The sequence below is a fragment of the Zeus faber genome, assembly GCF_960531495.2.
Source record: "Zeus faber genome assembly, chromosome: 17".
NCBI classification, from domain to species: domain Eukaryota; kingdom Metazoa; phylum Chordata; class Actinopteri; order Zeiformes; family Zeidae; genus Zeus; species Zeus faber.
This window is the reverse complement of record NC_137204.1, coordinates 3888630-3910726: the sequence shown is the minus strand read 5'-3', so window position 1 is coordinate 3910726 and position 22097 is coordinate 3888630. Positions and strand designations below refer to the sequence as shown.

General features: G+C 40.9%; 1 protein-coding gene across 4 annotated transcripts in view; it reads right to left on the bottom strand.

The window, feature by feature from the left end:
* Positions 1-1380: 1380 nt before the first annotated feature.
* The window catches only part of sptlc1 (serine palmitoyltransferase, long chain base subunit 1), a 33397-nt gene continuing 12680 nt past the window's right edge, over positions 1381-22097 (bottom strand). For 2 of the 4 annotated variants that reach the window (XM_080017310.1, XM_080017312.1), the window contains 8 exons: positions 15275-15364; positions 12885-12992; positions 12380-12475; positions 11983-12079; positions 10375-10429; positions 5864-5981; positions 3368-3441; positions 1381-2436 (listed from right to left, as the gene is read on the bottom strand). In XM_080017310.1, the coding sequence (XP_079873436.1) occupies positions 2343-2436; positions 3368-3441; positions 5864-5981; positions 10375-10429; positions 11983-12079; positions 12380-12475; positions 12885-12992; positions 15275-15364 (732 nt within the window). In that variant the 3' untranslated portion in view covers positions 1381-2342. Of the gene's footprint in view, positions 2437-3367; positions 3442-5851; positions 5982-10374; positions 10430-11982; positions 12080-12379; positions 12476-12884; positions 12993-15274; positions 15365-22097 lie in introns of all 4 variants that reach the window. The other 2 variants (XR_013844599.1, XM_080017311.1) reach the window with 2 other exon arrangements.

Genomic DNA, 22097 nt, shown 5'->3' with positions numbered 1-22097 from the left:
GCCAACAGCGCCCCAGGCGGGAATCGAACCCAGGACCTTCTTGCTGTGAGGCAGCAGTGCAATGCACTGCGCCACCGTGCCACATTTTGGATTGGAGACTTAAGTTACATTTTTTCCCCTCAAAATCTGTCTGTTGCATGTAGAAGCATATTCCATCAGCAATTAAACTTTTCCTAAATACATTTCAGGTCTATTTTTCTTGATCCATAGCAAATAAAAGGCACATAGTAGTCAGCTTCCTCTTCATGGTGACATGGTCATGGTGGCATTATATCTCATTATGTGTTTATATATTCTTTCTACCCAGCCACAAACTGAAGGTATTGCCATTTTCAGCACAATCACACTTTTCCCATAAACCCTCATTTGTATTTCTATGACAAATTATGAAAGAGATGTTAAGATGTCGATTTTTTCAGTTCATGAATCCATATATCCAACATACATCAAGCTTTTCACATGTTCTTTACTATGTCTGTGGAGATCCATACTGACCACAAGTATGGCAAGTGTGAGAGCTCTATGACCTTCTGAAACAAATCTACAGTTTATATACAAGCCAGCTTGGCTTTTTTTGTACCTTTTCTGATTATGATGTGCATCAAATTATCGGAGAATCCATTTCATTTATGGAAGACGTTAGGAATGCTAAAAAACATTGTGTTTTGTTCTACCTTGGGTATCTAAAAAATGAAAGCACTTTTTGAGGCTCATCCACTAGCCTAATTGTGAACAGTGTATGCACTAGTCTTATCCAATGAAACAAAACAAAACTGGACAAGCTTAGCTGGTCTTAATTTGTCACTGCACACACAAAACATGCATGCGGCGGCTGACACACACACACACACACACACACACACACACACACACACACACACACACACACACACACACACACACACACACACACACACACACACACACACACACACACACACACACACACACACGTAATTAATGGAGGCCATAAAATGTGTACTCCGCTCGCCCATTAATCATTGTCCTTCCTCTAGGGGGCAGGCCAAGAGCGGTGGGCAGCTTACGCGCCCGGGGCCAACTTCAGTGTCCATCGCTGGTCAGACTAGGTTTCTTGTGCATGATTTTTAGTGAGGTTCTTACAATGTTATATCGAGGATACACCATGTGAGCACGGGGAGAACATGCAAACTCCACATAGAAAGGCCCCTAATCAGGAGATAACCCACCGGAGCTCGGTACAACAGTGGCCCAGGCAGGAATCAAACCCAGGACCTTCTTACTGTGAGGCAACAGTGCAGTGCACTCTGCCATGTATTTAGTTTAGCATCTAAAGAAATTACTTTCTCCTGAGCCTCAGTTTGACCAAAATAAACAATAACAAGACTAAGGCATGATGACTACTTGAAAAAACCAAACTTTTATTTATTGCATTCCTCCACAATTTCCATTTCAATGACTCTAACTTGATACAAAGTTAAAATACTTTTGTGTATTCATTGTGGTATTAAAATTAAAATATACATAGGATTCAAATGAGGAAAATTGTCTTTAAACATAAGCCAACAAAAACATTTTGGCCCAGTTCATCTGTCAAAAACCACAATACAATTACCTACTTGTAACGGTTTGTAGGAACATAATGTGGTACCATCTTTCTAATGCAGTTAAAAAAGGACAAACGTCCATTCTACCGCACAAAAAATCCAAACAGTTAAAAACTGAATTAAAGTCGTCCAAAACAAAGACATGTAGCGGGCAAGATTGGTGAAGATGATGAGTATGAAATTGCTTCAAGATATGTCTATTTTTACAAAACAAACAAACAAACACAAATCCTTGTCTAGGCTACTATTCAGATACAAGGAGGATAAAATCAATCCAGGGGGTGCTATAACAGTTGATAGTTTGGTCAACTGATTTAAAGGTATCCATAATCCTTGGCGAAACCTTGGGAGACTTGGTAGGCAGGTGATTCAAGTGGTTAAGACACAATGGCAGCTGCATGGCACAAATACGACCTCAATTATACATTATCAGAAATTTAGGAAATACATTTTATTAATTTGTACAAGAGCTGCAAATATAACGTAGCCAATGATGCACCAGAACAATTACTTAAACTTGAAAAATGCAAGGCAGTACATTTTAAGCGAAAGCTTGTTTGCAAAGTTTATAAAATAAAAACATTATTAATGTTCAAAATGTGCATTTTCCAAAGTCTGAATGAAAAAAAATAAAAATAAAAAAGGTTAGTATTTCATGCATATTCCTTTTCCAACTGGATCTTACCGAGACATTGGATTCGATTCTGCACAAGTTCCAGACGGCAGTGGCTTGTGAGGGTGAAAATCGCTAGAGCATTATTTCAGAACAGCCAATGCTGCTTCTTCAATACAAGAAGCGGCTTTCTGGATATCCTCTTCCGTCTGTTCAATAGACACAATGACTCGGATGCTGAGGACAGAAATAAAAAGGAGTTAAGAATAAGAGCTTATTTGAGCTTTATTTTACGGCAGTTAAACACTGTACAGAGACATGCAGTGTCTGTGAACATGGGGAAGAGAAAAGGCAATTCTTCAAGAAGTTTCTTCTAGAAACGCAGTGTTAGCTATAATTTTCTATTAAACCATGAAACACAAAATGAACTGTTTGGCGTGTCCTCCTGAGTAAGCTGTAAATCATTTGGAAGATGTGTCCCAACTTAGTACTAGATTTTCAAACATCCTGTTTGTGTGGCATTGCCGTGAGTTGTTGTGTCTAGCCAAGCAGCTGTGGGTGCAATAAACTTAGCCCAAGGCGTTTCTCTGTAGTCAACAGAAAAAAAAAAATTGAACCTCTATTGAAAGCCAGTATGGGTGCAGCAACATCAGGATGTTCAAAGTCTGTAGCCACGGTAAAGGTCAACACCATGTTTAACATATGGCAACAAACATTGTAGGATGAGGGCATCCTTTGGTTCCCTCCAAACACAAAACCATATGTAAGACACTGAAGCCCAAATGAAAGGACGCTATAGCAAAGTGCATTTGCAGCACATTTATCTCTCTTGCTCTTGAATGGAAACAAATTATGACTGTAGAAGATTCCTTCTTCATTTCCTTTACATTAAATATACAAAAATAATTAACTAAAATTATTTCAAATTCACTTATGTCTTCATAGTTTCTTCTTCTTATTTTCTTTCTTATATAGTTTGAAGTGCAAATAATATTTATAAATTAAGTCTGTGTTATTAAATAGATAACATTTAAAAAGTGATTCTTGTCTCAATAAAATAATTGCAAATTTTACAATAAATAACGATTTGAAACTCAATGCTCAAGGGGTGGCTCAGCTTAGAAGTAAAAGTAAAAAAAAAAATTCAAGTACATCAGAGTGTGCTCACCTGGGAGGGGGAAGGAAGCGCTCTTCTTTTTCCAAGTAACGTGCAAGAGTCAGAGCCACCCCTCTTTCCAAACACTAAAAAAGAAGACATTGACTGTATGTTAGGCAGCAGTGGTTTAAAAAGAGGTCTCCCTTCTATCTCCAAGAGAATACTCATATTACCACATGAAATGGACTACATAAAAAGAGTGTCTTTCACCAACACCTTTTAATAAAACTTTTCTAGAGGAAAAACTGTGATCGCGACAATGTAACCCTTTGATGTAATTTGTAATACTCAAATTTAACCAATGTCAGCCAAAAAGCTTCAACTGGTATGTACTGTATACTGATTACACAATTTTTTTAAGTAGTGATGTAATTATAATGTTCCATTATCAAATGGATCACTTATCAGGGCTGTGTGTCAAAATTGCACACTTAATTGTAAAGACTGAATTACATTAAAAGTATTGAATATTCAATGCCAAACCTAGAAAAATTGCCAGATAAAACAATTACAATTAAAAATAGATATCATTTTTTCTGGATTGGGAGCAAAATATTTTCAACAAAACCCAGACCAATTGTACTGAAGGCGAACTGTAATATTGAGTTGGGCTTCGTCAGGAGGCCAGATCACTGACTTCCGGCAGTTCATGGGAAATTGCTGGTATTGGTTCATTTAGGTTTCACAAAGTGAACTCATGACCCAATAATGGCTCTCCTTGTGAGCTCAACCTCTTAACATTGCCCTGTCGTGGCGGGAGCCCTACTGCTATTTTTAATGAAAAACTGACGTCAGTAGTCTGTGGATGTCATGGATGTGCTGCACTCATGTACAAGATGAATAAAATGTATATTCAGGGCAGTCCCGACATGCTGTCGTCCAAGTTGGATCCCGATTGGTCCATTATTGTGGAATAATTGAATAGAAAACTGTATTTTTTTTAATCATCGCCGCAAATGACTGCTCGCACAGGTCACATGACAGCATTGCAGTCTAGTGATTGGTCAACAACCAGGTCCTCACCAAGATGGCAGCATGTGCAGATGTAACTGACATCAGACTTTTATGGATATCATGGAGCCGATGAAACCACAGACAATCTGAATAAGATTTGTAATTCCGGGCAGTTCCAACATGCCGCCATTTGAGTTTCATCCAGGTTGGCAGTTTTGTGGATGTATTGTAGATGGAGTTTGTGATCAACAATCTCAACCTCACCAAGATGGTGCCACGCACAGCATGCATGCGCAAGTATACAGTATACAGATCACATGATAGCACTGCAGACTAGTGACACACAGATATAGTCGCCATTGAACTTTAACGAAAGGAATATAAGATAAAAAACAAAAGCATTACCAAAAGACAATTGGATTAAACAAAAACTTCCTGAATTATAACTACTGGTAACAATAACCGTAAGAAATTATATCATATAAGGAACATGTATTTAATGTGTATGTGTTATGAAATATTTTCATTCTTTTTGCATTTTTGGGTTCCCTTCCAGATGCCTCAAACATTTGTTACAATTCCTACAAAAATGTGTAGCCCACTACACAATTTATTTCATTAGATATCCTCCACAGCTGAAGTCAGTTAAACCACTTACCTTAGTTTATTTATTTATAGGTTTATAAAATACATTATTTTAGTTTTTTTGTTTTTTGTAAAGGCAGTTTTCTGTTGATTTACAAAGTGCTATAAAATAATTCTGTTCCCAAAAATGTATTAATAGTCGTGATAATTGTGCTCACGATATTGTCTAAAATAATCCTGATTATCATTTTAGCCATAATTATGCAGCCCTACTTCAGAATGATAACCGCCGTTAGTTGCGGTGTAGAAAAGCCACCCACAGCTGCAAACACCCCCGATCATAGAATAACACTGTAACCAGGCCGGAACAAATTAACTTCTGCAGTCACAATATACACTGTAACAGAGGGCCAAAGCAAACTCATCCATTGAACTCTAACAAAGTGCAGACTACCCTGGACCATGCGTATTGCTGCCTGCAGCTTTATTTCTCATTTGTTATGATGACGGTAATATGTATAACCTTGCCAAGAATGCAAAGTTAGCAATTTATTAGCATTCTGGGTTATCTTAACTATTTATCTTTGCTGGCTTAGGTACTAGCATAAGTAGTGGTACGCCAAGTATGTATAATTGTGAACTGTTATTTACTCTCCTGTCTTTTTAATCGAAAACATTTAAAACCACACACCCACAACCACACTCTCGCAGTGTAATTTCCCTTGTGTAGAGCTTGCTACCTGCCTTGGTTGCTTTATTGCCCCACTTAATTTACTTTGTGATATAACATCCACAATTGGAATGTCCACATTTCACACGTTTTCACATTCAACTGATCTAACACATTGAAAGAACATACAAAGAACAAATAATACATAAATCACTCATCTCACCAACAGTAAATATAATGAAAATACTCTGCATTTCCTTTAAGGGCTTTGAAGATATGGGCAAGACAAAATAACTTACGTAATCGACAATGGCCCGCAGCACCTTCAGATCAGCATCTCTGGAAGAAGAGCTTCGCTGTAATTGTAAATGGAATGCTGGGCAAAATGGAACACCTACTACTTTCAGGCCTGCAGTACTGCAAAAAGATAAACAATCAGATTACAAATAAGATTAAATCAAAAAATATATAAAAAGGCATTAATTTAATTCAATGAGTCTATAGGGGATCAGTAAAAGGACACGTTTTCCATTTTTCAAGCCAGGCCTTATAAATGATTGGGAATCAACATTTTAATAACTGTTAGCACCTCACTGGATGCTTCAAACTACTGCAGCTTGTTAAATGCAGTCCAATGAGCCAAATGTTTAAGACTTAAAAAAATTCAATATCAATTTCCAAGACAAACACATTATAGTCAAATGTGTCTTAGTGTATTTTTTATGGCATGACATAAAAGTTATATCACATTTTATTTCAATTAATTTTCAGCAGTACATTCAAAGTGCAATGTTGGGTATAGTAGGTATCCTTCAGTCTTGGGAAGCTGTGCAACTTCCTCTTTCTAGTATAGTGTAGTAAAGTCGATCTAGTATAACATCATCCAACATGTTTTTTAAACATTTCTCAAAGTAAAGCGCAATTTAAAAATTTCAAGTGGGTGTTAGCAAGATTTAATTTATGGTAACGTGTCATTAACTAGTTATATTACATAACGTTAGTTATTAAGTAAATCAAAGCTAAGTAATAGTATTAGTTTATACTGTTTATTTTGCTATGACACTTTGTGAACTGTTCCTATAACAGGTACCGTTAATAAGAGAAAAGAAGCTTGAGTAATATAAATCTAATTTTTTCCTGTTTTTGGAGGATTGTGTGTTCAATTTCTGTCGACTTTTCTGGATTCTGTTTTTGTTGAGTTTTGAACACGGATTTGACCAGGTTTTAGTAGTGAGTATTGCTTGGTGTTTGCACACCGAAGCTGGGAAAAGAAGATGGCGAGCCACCCATAGGAGAAATCACTTTGGAATGGTGTCTGCTTCTGTAGATGTGCTGAAGTGGTAATACAAAAAGGGTTGTGTTACTGTAAATTCTAAACTTGTGTATTAAGTAAATTAACAAGAAGATAAAAACGAACCTCTTAAAAGATAAAACTAGAACTTATTACTGAGTAAGCCCAAAGAGAAATGAGAAAACTAACTAACAATTTAAAGGAACCTAAGTTTAAATTATCTCTTAAGCTTAAATAGGTTTAAATCAAACCAAAGTGAGGTAAAATAGGGAGGAATACTTATTTATCTCAGGTCTGGGCCTCCAAAGCCAGCAAGCTATAACAACTGGCTGCGCACCTTCGGCCAGACCAAGGATCCAGTGGCCCCAATCCTGGAAGAGAACTGAGTGGCAGCAGTTTGATGAGGATGTTGATCGGGTCCTGGAAGCGAAAGCCAAGGGGGATGTGGACCGTCGGCTGAAAATGATGACCACCCTCATAGTGAACATCGTGGCTGAGCGATTTGGAACCGAGGCACCCAAGCCCATGCCATCGGCCTATGAACCACAGAGCGAGGAAAATCCAGAGCCTCAGGGAAGAGCTCAAGCTGCTAAAGAGGCAGTACAAGACAGCAGGGGACGTTGAGAGAGCTGGCCTAGCGGACCTGAGAGCAGTTCTAAGGAAGCAACTCTTGACCCTGCGGAGGGCAGAGTTCCATAGGAAGAGGCGGAAAGAGAGAGCCGGGAAGCGGGCTGCTTTCCTCGCCAATCCCTTCAAGTTGACCAAGCAGTTTCTTGGTCAAAAGAGGACTGGCCGCCTCACCTGCTCCAAGGATATCATTAACAACCACCTCAAGGCCACGTACAGTGACCCGATCAGAGAACAACCGCTAGGTCCATGCGAAGCACTGACAACACCACCAGAGCCTTCAGTGGACTTCAACCTGAAGGAGCCCTGCCTAAGTGAAGTGGAGGAAGTGGTGCGGAGAGCAAGATCAAGCTCAGCACCAGGCCCAAGCGGAGTGCCGTATAAGGTGTATAAGAACTGCCCGAAGCTACTGCATCGGCTCTGGAGGGCCCTGAAGGTGATCTGGAGGACAGGGAAGATTGCCCAGTCATGGAGGTATGCTGAGGGAGTGTACATACCGAAAGATGAGAAGTCTGACACCATCGACCAGTTTCGTGTCATCTCCTTGCTCAGTGTGGAGAGCAAAATCTTCTTCAGCATCGTAGCCAAGACATCTCTAACTTCCTGTTGAGCAACAGGTACATCGACACGTCAGTGCAGAAGGGAGGAATACCAGGAGTTCCTGGCTGCCTGGAACACACAGGCGTGGTAACCCAGCTCATCAGGGAGGCAAGAGAATGCGGGAGGGAACCTGGCTGTGCTAAGGCTAGATCTGGAGGTCGCACTGGAGAAACACCATGTTCCCCAGAAGGTGAAACACCTCATCCTGGACTACTACAGCAGGTTCAGTTTGACAGTCTCCTCTGGCCACACGACATCTGACTAGCACCAGCTGGAAATGGGCATAATCACTGGATGAACAATCTCAGTGACCCTCTTCGCACTGGCAATGAACATGCTGGTCAAGGCAGCGGAACCAGAATGCAGAGGCCACTCAGCAAGTCTGGAGTAAGGCAACCTCCCATCAGAACTGTATGGGAACACCAATAAGCTCAGGCTCCCCTTCAGCTCAGTCAGGGAGGAGTTCATTGTGGCACGGGCACGTGAACACCTGCAGTACTCTGGATCCAGAGATGCCAAAGTGTCTGGAGCAGGGATTGTTGTGAGGACAGGGAGGAAGTGGAGGGCAGCCGATGCAGTACAGCAAGCAGAAACACGACTGAAGCACGAGGCTATCCTAGGAACAGTGGCGCAAGGCAGAGCTGGACTTGGGAGCCTTACAGCAACCCGATATGACTGTGCCAGCGGAAGGGAAGGGAGAGGCAGAGGTTGGTGCAGGAGGAGGTGCGAACTTCAGTCGGGGAATAGCGAACCAGCAGGGCAGTGGCCATGCGGCAGCAAGGCGCCTGGATAAAGTGGGAGCAGGCAATGGAGCGGAGTGTCACCTGGAAGGATATCTGGCAGTGGAACCCCCAGAGGATCAAGTTCTTGATCCAGGGGGTCTATGATGTCCTCCCAAGCCCATCCAACCTGTGCATATGGGGCAAAATAGAAACAGCTGTATGTACCCTGTGTTCCAAAACAGGGACACTGGAACACATCCTGAGCAGCTGCTCCAAGGGGCTAGGTGAGGGTCGGTATCGACGGACGACCAGGTCCTCAAATCCATCGCTGAAGAAATCAGCAAGGGGATCAAGGGCAGCCGATACACCCAAGCCAGAGCCAAGGCCATCCACTTTGTCAAGGAAGGACAAAGGCCTGAAAAGACACCAAAGAACTGCTCTGCTGGTTTGCTCTCCACGGCCCGAGACTGGGTGATGACAGTTGACCTGGAGAGGCAGCTGAAAATTCCACCGCACATCACCCAGTCCAGATTGAGACCTGACATCATCTTGGTCTCAGAGGCCACAAAACAACTTTTCTTGCTGGAGCTGACGGTTCCCTGGGAGGAGAGGATGGAGGAGGCTCAAGAAAGAAAGAGGGAGAAGTACCAGGAGCTGATGGAGGACTGTCGGAGGAACGGCTGGAAGACCAGGTGCATGCCAGTGGAGGTGGGCAGTCGGGGATTCGCGAGCCACTCCCTAAGCAAAGCCTACGGCACACTAGGCATAACAGGTGCCAACCAGAGAAAGGCCATAGGCAACAACGTGGAGGTAGCAGAAAAAGCCTCCAGATGGCTCTGGTTGGAAAGGGGAGAGCAGTGGGTGCAGTGGGTGTAGCATGCCACTTGTACACAGGCCGGGATTTGATCACCCCGGTCGGGTCGCCTGGAGGAGGGTGTCTGTTGTAAGACCCGAAACACCCAGTGAATCCAGGAAACAACACTGAGGATGTGTCCAAGTTTTGTGCATCAGTGGGTGTACTGTTAACATTGTTTTACATAAATAAGCTGGCAGGTCAAATCTATCCCCTGGTCTGTTATTCCTGAGCTCTAGTTATAAACCGCTCCTCTGAACCTAGATTCTGGTCCAAGCTACAGTATTTGTAAATATCTACAGTGCTACATACAGCCAAGTGCTAATTTAACAATACCTGTTTAAACTAAACAAAGCTCAAACAACACAACTGGCAACTAGGTATGCTTTTGAGACTTTATTCCTGAAAGGAATGGAAGTTGACAGAAAAAAGCTGTGTGAAAAAATTAAAATCTTTGTAAGTGACAACAGAAGCTACTGGTAAAAATTTGTGGTAGTATATCTTATAATGGTATATGTTCTACAATACGGAGGGAAAGTTGAGCAAAGGGAGCGTTATTGCCTTGAAGCAATTCATCCCAAGGCAAGCAAAAGAAACAAATTTGATTCATTTGAGCAAATCAAATCATGAAATCCCATTAAGGGTAAAATATGTACAGCCCTGGGGCTTTATCAGACACATCCGAGAAAGGCAGTTCAGAGCACGAACAAAACTTACCCCTTCAACTCCTTGTAAAAATGCTCACACTTCTCCCGCAGGATGGTAAAAATATCTGAAAAAAATAAAAATAAAAATAATGCAAAGGTTTGAGGATATCCAGCTTCAAAGTGAAGGAAGCAATGGAAATCTTCTTTGACAACTTCGTCAGAAAACCATACTCATGACCAAAATATGAAAGAGGTTGAAAGGAATATGAGGGTATTACACACAGACCATGGTGTTTAATAGATTTCTGAACATGCAAGTGTTAATACCCATTGCCATCTGGCAATGCAACAGCTGGTCAAAACAAGGGTATTGGTGACAGGAAACTATCGTTTTTGTCCAAATTTTGTGTGTGTTGGTGTCTGACACTGTAAATAAAGCTAGCCAGTTAACTATAGACACCACATCATTGAAGTACAGGTACCCCTCACTTAATGACCGAGTTCAGTTCCTACAACCAGGTCGTTAAGCAAATTGGTCGATAAATGAGGACCAGTGTAATTTCACGGTAAGGGGACACGGTGATTGAAAGCTAATATATGAGAAAGCAAATATAGTGAATACTGACTGACTGCGGGAATGAGACTGAAACTGATGGTAGTGATGTGGGATGAGATGCTTGACGCTGAGACGCTGCGCAGGCAGCGCGCAACGCGGTACAGCAGTACAGACTGGTCAGAGAACTGGTTGTAAGTCTGAACGGTCACTAAACAGGTAGGTCGTGAAGTGAGGAGTACCTGTATGCAAACAATACTCCTATTATTGATAACCTTTGTCGTTTCAACCAGCTTTCGATTTTGGTCATTCAATCAGTCTTTAGGCATCACATTTTTGAAAGCAAATATAGTGACTTTATTTGAACAAAACAAAAACTAAAACTAATTTACTAACAAAAGTAAACTTAGACAAAAACAATCCACTATTCATTCAATGCCTTGACATTGAATGGAAAGCGATTCTCTTCTATCGATCAAATTGCTGTTAGTTGGCTTGATTGGTTCAGTGGATTTGAAAAGAACAATTGATGGAAATGTGTTCCTAAAACAAGAGAAATATCATACATCGAACTGCTCATATAAAGGTTACGCACACCGAGAAATTCATGGTTACGATGTAAAATCCCTCAAAATGGGATTTCCTCAGCCCTACCATAGCCCAGCCCTATTATCAAGGTTATTATATTAAGACATTCTCAGGATACAGGATTAAAAAGTTAAAATTTAAAATTACTTTCGGTTAGACGAAGGGACTCAACAGATCTACAAAATCCACCTTTAAAGAGACCAAAGCGGTATTTCCCCTATTTAGGGGTTGTGCTTGTAATGTAACAATTGTTTTGGAAAAACGATATATTGGATAAATTACAGAAAAATATTCTGGAAAACAGTCCCCGTTACACTGACTGGGAGTATTAACACAATTAAAGTGATATACAAACGTACATGTACACATAAACATACAAGCTTCATGTATGTGTGATGGGATTTTTTTTTCGATTTATTAGATTTTTATTCGAAGAACTTGCCAACTAACAAACATATTTGAGGGTTTACTTATGTTAATTTACTGAACCCCAAATATTTTTACTCTACAAATTGCAAGCTTTTTTTCACCCCATACCTGGATCCTCCTCCATGATGTACAGTGCCTCAATGGCGGCGGCAGCCAGCATTGGGGGTAGGGATGCCGAAAAACAGTAGCCCTGGCCCGATAACCGCTGTTAAACACAAACACAACAGCTAAGTAAGACTATAAGATCACATCTTAGATGCGTGAGTTCTGCACAAGTTCTTAAGGCTGGCTATTTTCCAATCCAGGATTAAAATGTTGGCTCCCATACATATGCTATAACTTACCACTCTGCTGCTGTTTCTCAATGTAAAAAATAGCGAATACCTATCCTTTAATAATCATCTATTACAACTATCTGACACTAATGACAAGTCATGGACACACAGACTTGCATTCAGTTACTGGTAAATATATACAAAACACAACACTCAAAAACCATTCACACCTGATGGTCGATAACAAACGACCGCCCGCAGCAAAAACCTCCGATTGATGCAACAGCATTTTCCATGTTGGCGCTGATCAGATCAATGTCATCAATCTGGAAGATGCAACAAGGTGCAAGGGGTTAATCGGACTTTGACAGTATCTAAAGTGTGAATAAATGTCTTTATATTGCAGTGTGTGGGCGTTCCAACTGAACGCATCGTTTGACAGAGCTTGATATTTGGATAAAAATTTGATTAGTTTGAACCAAAATATTTATAGCTTGTGCGCAAGGAGGGCGGGGGTATATGCTGATCATGCCCTTTGAAATGCCCTTGTGCATAAATTGTGCTGTACAAATAAACTTGTGTATATGTGTATTGAACGCTACAGTGACATTTGAATCAGTTGTTAGGCATTAGATAACAATTTAATATAGAGACAGACAGAATAGGAAAATTCTATGAAAATAGGCAAATTATTTACCAAGAATAGCGCTGGAAATTAATACAAAATATACTCACATTGACCCCGAAGTGCTCAGTGACCCCTCGGCCGTGTTCCCCCAAGACACCGAAAGACATGCTCTCCTCCAGGAAGAGACGTACTTTATATTTGTATTTCAGTTTCACCTGGTGTCACAACACAATTTGGACATTTTAAAGCAAAATTATCAATTTTCACATTACACAACCCCTTAGACAGCTCTATGGGCGTTTCTCCTTTTCTCTATGTTCTCTGCTTACTTTTCTTAATTTTTGTAAAGTTCATTTAAGTCATTTTTAACTTCTTGCTACTATTTATCCAACACTGTTGATAAGTGGCTCTTAAGATGGAGGTACACTTAAAAATAAGTCAAAGTTTTGGACCAAAAACACGTCTTCACAACAAGATACAAATAGAAGCGGTGATCTGGGTTGTTGCGGTGTTGTTGGCGCAAGCCCCTGAGCCAAACTAGGTCTTTTCTCGCTCTGAGACCTCTCCTTGTCGTGATTAGTCCAAATGCAGTTGCGTCATGGCACGGGATGGACTTCAACCTCCCTTTCTGTGTCTTTCAATCTCCACCTTTTCCTGGTTTAACAAGCCTGTTTCTTCCGGAGTGGCAAAATTTGGAGTATGTTTTATATATACAGCACTTCCTCAACTATAAACCGGTACTCAAATAAAAACCGGTAAACAAGGCTGAATCAGAGACAGTGTGTTTGTTTTGTTTTTTTCTCCTCCAGCACTGCACCGCATGCCAAGTGCACTGCGCCTTCGGTGTGGTTCCTGTGTCAGTTTTCCTGTCTTTTGTTTTTGTTAGTTTGTAATTGTATAAGACTAACATTTTAAACCCAACAAAGGGCCTTTGATCAGGACAGTGGATTGCGTAATGGAGAGAGTGATCTCTGGTCCACTGTGCATCCCGGCCATTCTGCTGTCTCCGAACAACCATCGACCACCATCCAAAGCAGATGCATGTGTGTGTGTGTGTGTGTGTGTGTGTGTGTGTGTGTGTGTGTGTGTGTGCATGCGTTGTAGTGGCATGTAGCTGTGATCAGAGTGATCTTTTCTCCAAAAAAAAGCTAATAAAAACTCTAGATGTATTAAATTTACTACGTTTTCTGCTTCAGATCACAGTTGCCTCCTGAAAAAAAATCCTGCCCGCGTTCTCATGGCCCGGTGGCAAATGCCGATGGTTGGAAACCTCTGTACTAGAGCACATTCCATCGGTGATGGTCGAGTTTATTTCCCACTTTCCTCGCCACATCTGTGGAATTACTGGACATTCTGGTCCAAGGTGTACTCTCCCTTACACACAGTCAAACACCAGGAGGAGAGGGAAATGCGCGGTGCACTCGTGCGTCTCAGCCAACGCAGACTTAGCACATCGTTGGGGTAATATTTCCCGTTAATGTGCGTTCACTATGGAACAAATTTTTATGAACTTATATTGAACTTTATTGCATCACATGTGAATTGATTCGCTAACGTTAGCCAAAAAAATTATAATCAATGATTTATTTAGAAAAAAATAACAACAAAAAAAATCTAATGGCAATTTTCGCATTGGAAGAGTTAACTTTTTTTTAATATTAAAATGATATTAGAATTTCGTTTCCTGCAGCCCAAAGGTAGAGTAGTAGTAGAACAGAACACTCCTATACTAGCAGTATAGGGGATCTCAACATTCTTTCACCCATGGTTTTGGGTCCCAAAATGTATGTCCTTTCATTATTAGTCCATTCATTCCTTTTATTATTAGTCCATTATTATTTTGGAACTAGGACCTCTAATTTTATGCATCACATTTAGGCCTATAAGCAACAGATTGAGACTAAATAAGAATCTTTCGTACTGCACTTTCAAACTGATGGTGCATTACTGGTCAAAGTGAGGATATTCCGCATTGCATATTCACATTACTGTGTCATGTGAATTTGAGTATCATCGAACACGGAGGGAGCTCCAAATTTCAAACATATTCAACTAATCCCCGGGCGCGTTGACGAATGCTGCCCACTGCTCCTGGCTGGCCCCCGGAGGAAGGACAAGCAAGGATGGGTCAAATACAGAGGCCTCATTTCACCGGCCACCATCCAAAGCATGTCTGTGTGTATGCATGTGTGGTAGTGTGGTGTGTTGCGTGACAATTAAAGATTCTTCTTCTTCTTCATTCATTCCTTTTAAATACATCAATCAAATATCTATATATCAGTTATATCAACTGTTTCAGGCCCACCAGTGGTTCTGGAACTGGCTACAGGGTAACGCAATTATGGAATAACACAATTGGAAAAGGCCAACAACATAGTCATCATGTTTATACATCTTTATACTTCATTGTGTTTGGAAATCTTAGTGAATTTCATCGGTAAATGCAAGCAGATAATTTTGCAAAATGCCCCTTTAAAAAGGACAACTTGTTTCTTACCAACTCCGGCAGAGGGCAAACATCAGCGGTGTTGATGTACAGTCCCTCCACAACAATGAATCTTCTCGTCACTCTGGCCTTGCGTGGGTTCTACAAGACAAAGAAGTGCATATAGAACATTTAACACAGGAGAAGCTTATTTCAACTCTGGCCTTATTAAAGTGCTGTTTCCCATCATTTAGAACTGTTCACAACCCATCCTCACTGAATGCTTTACTACTGAGAAACACTGTTTGGCTGCAACTGCCCACTGTACTAAAAAGGAGCAACAGACAATTTTTCAACCCTCCCCCCTAGCATTTCCAAGTGGAATTATTGTGTGCGCTGCTGTTGCAAAGACAACTGGATTGCTTTACGTTTGACTCAGAGCGCTCGGTAGAAATGATTAACACCACTTTGGGAATAAGAGCATGTTCACTGAAGAGATAAAGTTAAATTGTCACTAATTTCTTTGATTGCACAATCATAGACATGTATACATAGACGACGCATTGACTGCTTCAGCCCCTTGCAGTGAAACATCAATGTTGCCACTGTAGCGTTATAACCACATTAGAAATTTTAATTGTACTCGTCCATCAAGATATCTGTCTTCACCTCTTAAGGAACACAAACAGACAAACTTCTTTCCAATAAATGGGATTTATTTTATCATGCCAACTAATTGGATAATGAAAAAAATAGTAAAACATATGAAAAAATAAAATAGTAAAATAAATGAAGAAAATAAATTGTAAAGAACATAAATGATAAAGAAAATAATCAAATTAATAAGTGAACTCAAGAGACAAAAGTGAGTCAAGAAGTTATGTGAGTCTCTCATCAAAATAATAAAACAAGGTACACACTAGGGGCAGTTAACTTCTGTCAAGGGGGAAATTAATTAAATTCGACATCAACCCGTATCAAAAAGCAGATTTGGAAGCCTATCGCCTCACAGATTGTCAAGTCGTGGTGGGGATTTTCGGTAGGTTCTCCAGAGCTTGTGGAGAGCGGGTTCTGTGATGTCGTGGGCAATCGCTGCAGCTCATTTTATCCACCGATGACTTCCAGCCACGCCTTGTGGCCGTCAGGGTTTGGCGGTTTGGACGGTACCAGAGAAGTCCAAAATTCCCAGGCGGATTGGAACGATTCTCCGGCTTGGTCAGGCTCTGATGCTGCGTGCTCCGGGATCCGTGATTTCACGATCACAGAGTGGCTCTGGGTGAACTGATTTGGTCCTACGATGATTGCAGAAAATTTCTTCAAACTGCAAATGCAGTCATCTCCAACGTGAAATAATTTGACAGGTTACCCATTTGGGCGTAACACTGGTAACGCTGTGGTGCAGCAATAAAAATAAGAGGCGGGCCCTGCAGAGGGTGTTGCGTTCAGCTGAACGTACCACTGGAACCACACTCCCCTCCCTGCAGGACTTACAGTATACATCAGGAGGTGTAGTAGCAGAACCCGCAGGATCATAAAGGATCCTCACCACTCCAACAATGGACTGTTCCAGCTTCTGCGGTCAGGCAAGCGCCTCCGCAGTCACACAGCGAGAATAGAGAGACTGAGATGGAGAATTTTCCCGGAAGCCATAAGAACTGTCAATGCTGACCTCACCAGGGGTCCTCACTGAGCCACACACATAGTCTCCACTACTATTACTGTACTGTATGTAGCATCCTGTACGGCATACTGTGTCACTGTTCTGGGTTGTTCAGTGTTACTGTATTGCTGCGCCGTATTGTTGTATAATGTGCTCACAAACACAACCTCACTTTATTCACATGCCACTTTAATGCACATATCTGTATATACATAAATAGCCTATCCCATATACATGTCTATCCCATATACATAAGCCTATTCCCTTTATCTATTCTGTACCCCCACCTGCATTACCCTTGAGTTCTTATTTTATTTTATATATTTTTATTTTATTCTATAGCATTCAACTTACTGCATTACGTTTTAGGAATCAGTTAGTTGGTCAAGTAGAATTTCTTAGGTAGCTACTGTGTTCAGTCTAGGACATATTGTGTGTAATCACCGGGTGCGTTGCATTGACATTTCACTGTTTATATGTATGAAAGTATTGTGAGAGAAAAATGATTACAATCAACTATTTTGAATGAGGACAAAGGCCTCTACCTCCAGAAGGGGGTTTTAAAACTTTTGTCTCTGTCTCCCAAGGAACTCCCCAGAGTTCATGTAAAGGGAAATGTTTTGCTCCCTACAATGTCTATTTTAACATGAAAGAATCAGATCACACTTGGCCCTGTTTACCTTCTATGGAGATGAAGAAACTCAACAGGGGGCGTAGACTTGTTGGGGACCTCTGACCCAAGCCACACCCTGTTTTTCTGTATAAAGCCTCCTGTCTTTTCTTGTGATATCACATTGATCCGAGCGCTGCTTTGTAGCAGTACTGGATCTTTCTCTTTATTCTGCAGAATAAATAATCTTGAATATTCTCAGTTTTGTTTTCAAGATTAACCTCACCGATCATTGCGGAAGAATTTCTTCCACAGTTTTGGCGTTGTCGGCAGGATCTCTGCTTGCTTCTGTTGGAACTCTTTATGCCCAGGTTGTGTGCACAACGGCAGGCAGGAACCGACCGTAAAGACATCCGAGAAGGAGTCGTCTGAACATGACTGGCAGATCCAGCACAGAGCAACACGAGATCTTGAAAAAATCAAGGTGAAGACTAACTGAGATATTGTACTGATCAGAGAAGATCGAAGGAAAAGCTATTGTGGAAGAAATGGCTCTGAGTAAAACTTCTTTGTTATCTCAGAAAACCCCCCCTCACATAGACGTATGGCCTGTTTGCGTGTGGCGCAACAAGGACGGGCTAGCGGATAATTGGTCTGGAGGACCGAAAAAGTGTGCAATATTGTATCGATCAAGAGGATCGTGGGTTTTTGTTTGTTTATCTTTATTTTTTTTTTATATATTTTTTTTATTCAATAATAACGCAACAATATTGAATACATAATATTATAGAGTATTGTTGATTCCTCCTAGCAGATGCGTTGAGAAACTTCTGGTGTTGTAGAAATACAATAAATTTAATTAATAACTAGAGTAAAATTGATTATAAAGAAAAAGGGAATAAAAATCAATAATAATAATTGTTATTATTATAATTTTAATTGTTTTGTTTATTGTTTACTATTTTGTTTAGATTTCATTTTGGAGGTATTGATAATCCAGCTATGCAACTTACTTTCTAACTAGTTTCAGTACATTTTAAATAGATAGGAGGAGAACGGAGTTCAAGGGCCCACTGTGTGACTCTATTTGAAGTATAATACACTCTCACATGAACCCTGTGTGATCAAATTGGTGTCTGGCCGATTGATCACTCTGGAACACGTATGGATGAGATGAGTTTGGAGAGATTCTATCAGTTTCTTGGGTTTTGTTGAGCCTCCTGGCTGATAAAATCTCCATGAAACAGGCGAATGTATAAACGCAAGATATGTGTGCTGTACATAACATGTTAAACTAGTTTCACACAGGAGTCCTTGGTGTAGAAGTAGCATTATAATCTGAAATATCTGGCAGGATTGCTAGAAAGGATACCGTAAGGTTTTAAATTAATTAGGACATTTTTTTTTTTAAATCTTGACATTGAAGGTGGGAAAGTTTACCTATGATGCATTTGGGATTCTTTGTTTAGGATGAAACTTGGAGAAGAGTGCGTGTAAAAGTAATTTTAGTAGGATATTCGTTCAGCAGAGGAAGCTGCAGAACTGAATAATTTAACTAATAGTCAAATGTTGTACAACAGAGATCTATGCTGTGGTAGTATGAATAGATATTGCACGGTTTGAACTGTTGGATTGTGTTGAGAGAGATGATTGTGATAGTAGCGTTGTGGTGAGTTGAAGCAGGGTTTTAAGTTGCTGGAAAGTGTTTTTGGTTCATTAAATGTGACTTTGGTAAGGTTAGAAGTATGGTGAGTTTTTTTTGTTTTTTTTTAAGGACTATAGTTGGTACTTTGTTAATAGATTTTATAGAAAAACATTCCAAAATTGGTAAAACTAAATTGATCAATATAAATTAAAAAGAAAATTGCTTCCAAAATATGTTTTAAGACATCGCGGAGAGCAGAAATGATGCCTAGTAGCAGCAGAAATGAATTAGTTTTTGGTTTATAAAGAGTTATTCTTTTTTAAATGTACTTTATTTTTCCCTTTTGTGTTCTTGTGTTGCTGCTGGTTGAGAAAAGATAATCCTTTATCTTTCCCACAGAGGGATAGTCTGTAGTGTTACAGCAGTCACAAATTGAATGGCACAAAGCATTAGTAAATTGGTAATACTAAATAAAAGGATATGACAAATAACTAAATAGTATAGATTACACACTATACATTAAATCATGATATTGCATGAGTGAATTGTTAGTTTTGGTGTGATATACAACTGTGTTTGTACATTTCAAATACTTACCGGTTACTTTTTGTTTTTCTCAGTAGGGCTGGTGATTGTTTAAGTTGATCGAACAACATTATTAATACTATTAATTTTTATTTTTGTCTTACTCTGGAAGCAATCTCGAATTGACATTGAATAAGGTAGATGTTGATATACAGTATACAATTTAACAAGTAGTTTAACAAAGAGGAATAATTGTTTTGTATACAGGAGAGGTAATGGATTGTGTACGTTCGCTTACTAAAAATTGAAACACTTAAATAAATGTGAAATACGTTGGCCATTTAGATGTTTTTTTTTTTTTTAATTTGGAGATTCAAAAATTTAAAGTTTAAACTTGAAAATATCTTGCGATTCGATTAATGTTGTAATTATATATTGATGAATTAACCAATTAACCAATCTTTTTAGTGTTTTATTTCTGCAGTTTTAAGCAGGAATCCACTGACTTCAGTTTTGACTTTTGACCAGTGTAGATGTGACTGCATCTGTTTGAGAAGACTTGGAGGACTGACAAAAAGATCAGATCAAAGAGAATTCCTCTACAAATGAGTTAGGCCATAACATGTCCAGCATTCAAAGTTCCTTGTACATTAAATTTAAGATTCAAGATTCAAGAGGTTTATTCGTCACATACATATACATACTTTCATACATATATGCAGTGAAATGTAATGCAACGCACCCGTACTTATAGAATAAAAATATATAGAATAAAATAAAATACAATAAAATAAAATGAAATAGATAGAGGGAATATGCTTATGTATATGGAATAGGCAATTATGTATGTACAGATATGTGCATTAAAGTGGCATGTGAATAAAGTGAGGTAGTGTTTGGGATAATACAGCACAGTATACAACAGTACGCAGCATTAGGGCATCACGAACAACCCTGAACAGTGACACAGAATGCGGTACAGTATGCTACATATAGTACAGTAAGGCAGTGGAGCCTATGTTTGTGGCTCATTGGGGACCCCTGGTGAGGTCAGCATTGACAGTTCTAATGGCTTGCGGGAAAAAACTCTGTCTCAGTCTCTCTGTTCTCGTTGTGTGACTGCGGAGGCGCTTGCCTGATCGCAGCAGCTGGAACAGTCCGTTGTTGCGGTGATGAGGATCCTTCATGATCCTGCGGGCTCTGCTACTACACCTCCTGGTGTATAACTCCTGCAAGGGGGGGAGGGTAGTTCCAGTGGTACATTCAGCTGAACGCACCTCCCTCTGCAGGGCCCGCCTGTCCTGAGCAGTACAGCTTCCAAACCAGGCAGTAATGTTGCCTGTCAGGATGCTCTCCACTGCTCCAGAGTAGAAGGATTTGAGGATCCTCACCGAGACCCGGAATTTCCTCAGCTGCCTGAGGTGGTAAAGACGCTGCCTCGCCTTTCTCACCAGAGTGTCTATATGTACAGTCCATGTTAAGTCCTCTGTGATGTGGACTCCCAGGTATTTGAAGCTGCTCACCCTGTCGACAGAAGTCCCATTAATCATCAAGGGCGCGTGCGTCCTCGATTGTGATCCTCGCCTTAAGTCCACAATCAGCTCCTTAGTTTTGCTGACGTTCAGGTGAAGGCTGTTGTCCTGGCACCAGAGTGACAGGTCAGCCACCTCCTCGCGGTAGGCCTTCTCGTCGCAGTCGCTGATCAGGCCCACGACAACGGTGTCGTCAGCAAACTTTATGATGGTGTTGGAGCTGGACCTGGCCACACAGTAATGTGTGTACAGGGAGTACAGTAGGGGGCTGAGGACGCAACCCTGGGGGGGGATCCTGTATTCAGGGTGAGGGAGCTTGACATGTGCTTCCCCACCCTGACCACCTGGGGGCGGGCTGTGAGGAAGTCCAGGATCCAGGCACACAGCGGAGAATTCAGTCCGAGCTCCTTCAGCTTGACAGCCAGTCTGGTGGGGACTATGGTGTTGAAAGCTGAACTGTAATCAATTAACTGCATTCTCACATAGGCCCCCTTCTGGCCATCCAGATGCGTGAGCGTGGTGTGCAGTACCTGGGAGACCGCGTCATCCGAGAATCTGTTCTGCCGGTACGCGAACTGCAACGGGTCAAAGGTGCAGGGGAGGGAGGCGCAGATATAATCCTTAATCAGCCTCTCGAAACGCCTTCATGACCACCGAGGTGAGGGCCGTCATACAGGCAGGCAGGAGAGTGATCTTCGGGATAGGAACGACGGTGGACGTATGGCTTCATCTGGCACCAGTGGGTTCAACCATGTCTCCGTCAGACAGAGGACGCAACAGTTCCTCATGTCTCGCTGGAATTTAATCCTCGCTCGAAGTTCATCCATCTTGTTCTCCAGGGACTGGACGTTGGCAAGAAGGATGCTTGGCAGAGGTGGACGGTAAGGTTGCGTCCTCATTCTGACCCGAATGCCGCCTCGTTT